This window comes from Galeopterus variegatus, unplaced genomic scaffold (assembly GCF_000696425.1).
Source record: "Galeopterus variegatus unplaced genomic scaffold, G_variegatus-3.0.2 Scaffold2973, whole genome shotgun sequence".
Classification (NCBI taxonomy): Eukaryota; Metazoa; Chordata; class Mammalia; order Dermoptera; family Cynocephalidae; genus Galeopterus; species Galeopterus variegatus.
Genome location: NW_007729084.1, coordinates 282,620 through 285,041, shown reverse-complemented (window position 1 = coordinate 285,041; position 2,422 = coordinate 282,620). Strand labels below are relative to the sequence as shown.

Sequence of the window (2,422 nt, the reverse complement as noted above, 5' to 3'; positions counted from 1 at the left end):
CATTTAATCTTTTTTTTTTTTTTTTTTTTGTCCTTTTTGAGAGGGGCCGCACGCGCTCAGCCAGTGAACGCTGTGAGCGCACCGGTCATCCCTATATAGGATCCGAACCCGCGGCGGGAGTGCTGCTGAGCTCACAGCACCGCACTCTCCCGAGTGCGCCACGGGCTCGGCCCTCATTAATCTTTTGATCTTAATTTACATTCTATCTGAGTTTGACAATGAACCTGAACTTGAACCTTCCATCAAAATTTACTGAGTATGAGTGCCCACTAAACGTATAACACACTAACAAATCCTCTGGTTACTTAGTTCCAAGCTCACTCGATATATACAAATGTATGTGTATAAGCCTTGTACACAGTGGGATATATCTATTTAAAGGTAAGATCTCTCTGGATATGATACAGAAAGGCGATCATCATCCCCTACGGAAATACTTCAAAGGAGGAAGTTTTCAGCTTGGTTTCTGAATATAAAACCAACTCATTAAAGCTGTAGCAGCACCTCATTAGCACTCAACTCAGGAAGGCTTTCTTGGCTATCTCATGAAATAAAGAACTTTGATAGCCCTTCCCCAGGAGTGTAAAATAACTTTCCTTTCCTATTTTCTGCAGAAAGCCACAGAATTACACTTGTAAAGCAGGACAAAGCACTCGTTCACTTTCCAAGTCACTTGGTTGGTGTATGATTTCCATTTTTGTACTCCTCAGATCCTTAATGAACAGGAGATGTGTTCATTTAAAATGGTTTAAAGCAACAGACCTGAAAATTCTGTTCAGCTTAGTATATGAAAATCAGATGTTAGATAGCTTTCTTCCCAGGAGTCTGGGGAACCTTCAGCACCTACCAAGGCTTCCTTCCCTACAGTCAGGATTGAGGTGTAGGCTTCCAGATACACTCGACTGCAGCGTCTCACGACTTCCAGGCCCTTGACTGTGATGTCCTTGGCATCTCCCAGGCCCAAACCGATCAGGTAAAGCATTTCGAACTCCAGGGGGAGAGAGACTGCAGGACGAAGTGAACAAGAAAAGCAATGTCAGCTACACCGAGGATACCTAAAATCTAGTGATGAACACGAAGGTGAGCGGCTTGTCACGAGGGAGGTCTGAGAACCATAGGCCGTGCTTAAGTAAGCATTGGAATAAGTGTTTCAAACAACCCTACCCGTTATCTAGGGGCGGCCAATGACCCGCTGAGAAAATCGTAGCTGGTTCCCTGTGCTCCCCAAATTCCTAACTGCTGTTTTCCTGCATGAGCAGTTGCCAAAGCGGCGGACCCGCGCCGAGCGGGAGCCCACGCCGCCGGCCTCACCTACGGTGCCGCAAACATCGGCGCGTTTACTGCACTTTACGACTAGCTGGAGGTTATGGGCGAGCGGACTCCCCTGGTAATGAACTGCCGGCCTCTGGCGCGAGGAAGGGGAAGGTCAGTCGGCCTGGAGGAGTCGGTCAAACGTCCCCTATGTGGCCTGTGGGAAAGTCCTGGGAGTGCCCAAGATCCCCCTAACCAGTGGTTTAAACTTCCCTGTCCTGGCCCCGGGTAAGTGCAGTGGCTCTTGGCTCGGCAGTAGCTTGACCCGAGGTTGGGCGGCGGAGCCCCGCGCGTCGGGAGAGTCGGTGGGGGCCCCGCGCCCTGCGCCGCTGCACCTCCGTACACACCAGGAGGTGGGGGTGGGAGGGACGTCCCTCATCTGCCCTGGGTGTGCCCAGGGTTTGCCCAAGTGCACAGAATTTAATCCCCGCCTTCTCATTCTGCTACGGTTTCATCAGCTGCCTCCCTGGTGAGGCTTCAGATTGGCAAATTAAGCGGTTGAGTGTGGTTCTGATTTCCTAGTGGGGCGGTGACGGCTTGAGTTTGTTCCCAGGACCTCATGCCGGAGCCGGCGTGCCCCGAGGGTCTACCTCAGTCATCCTCAGTGTCGGGAATCCCAGACCCTCCTGTGCCTGAAGAAGTGACCTTTAAGAGTGCTCAGGGATTTCAAACCTCGCCTTAAGTGCTTCCACAGGGGGAATTCTTATAAAGAGGTTGGTTAGATGTAGTTCCTTTATCGGAAAGATTTGTTTTGACTGAAAATGCTCTTCATAAGGTCACTAGGGACCTCAGCCAAGTTAAAAAGACAATGTCTATTCCTTATCTTAGTAGACAATGTTGATTACTTAGAATTTTCCCCGTGCTTCTCCAACAATGCTGCGTGTCTTTTTGCCCAACTCCGCTTCCTTAAGCCTCGGCTGTTTTCTTCCCGGCTTCCATCCACCCTTTGCACTTCTCATTTTATATAATCTTCGTGCCTGATTCTATCCGCTGTCCTTACATTGATCTATTCCTCATGCCATATACCAAAAAGAAAAAAAAAAAGTTTCAAGATGGATCATAGATGTAAATGGAAAACCTAAAACTTTACCAGAAGAAAACATAGGAAAAA

At 48.8% G+C, this 2,422-nt stretch overlaps 1 protein-coding gene across 1 annotated transcript in view; it reads right to left on the bottom strand.

Annotated features, from left to right (window-relative positions):
* Positions 1 to 1,293, bottom strand: part of DPH5 (diphthamide biosynthesis 5) — a 34,442-nt gene extending 33,149 nt beyond the window's left edge. Inside the window, exons 1-2 of the mRNA XM_008583600.1 lie at positions 1,165 to 1,293; positions 848 to 1,005 (exon numbers count right to left, since the gene is read on the bottom strand). Coding sequence (XP_008581822.1) covers positions 848 to 982 — 135 coding nt within the window. The 5' untranslated portion in view covers positions 983 to 1,005; positions 1,165 to 1,293. The remainder of the gene's footprint in view (positions 1 to 847; positions 1,006 to 1,164) is intronic.
* Between the last annotated feature and the right edge of the window lie 1,129 nt (positions 1,294 to 2,422).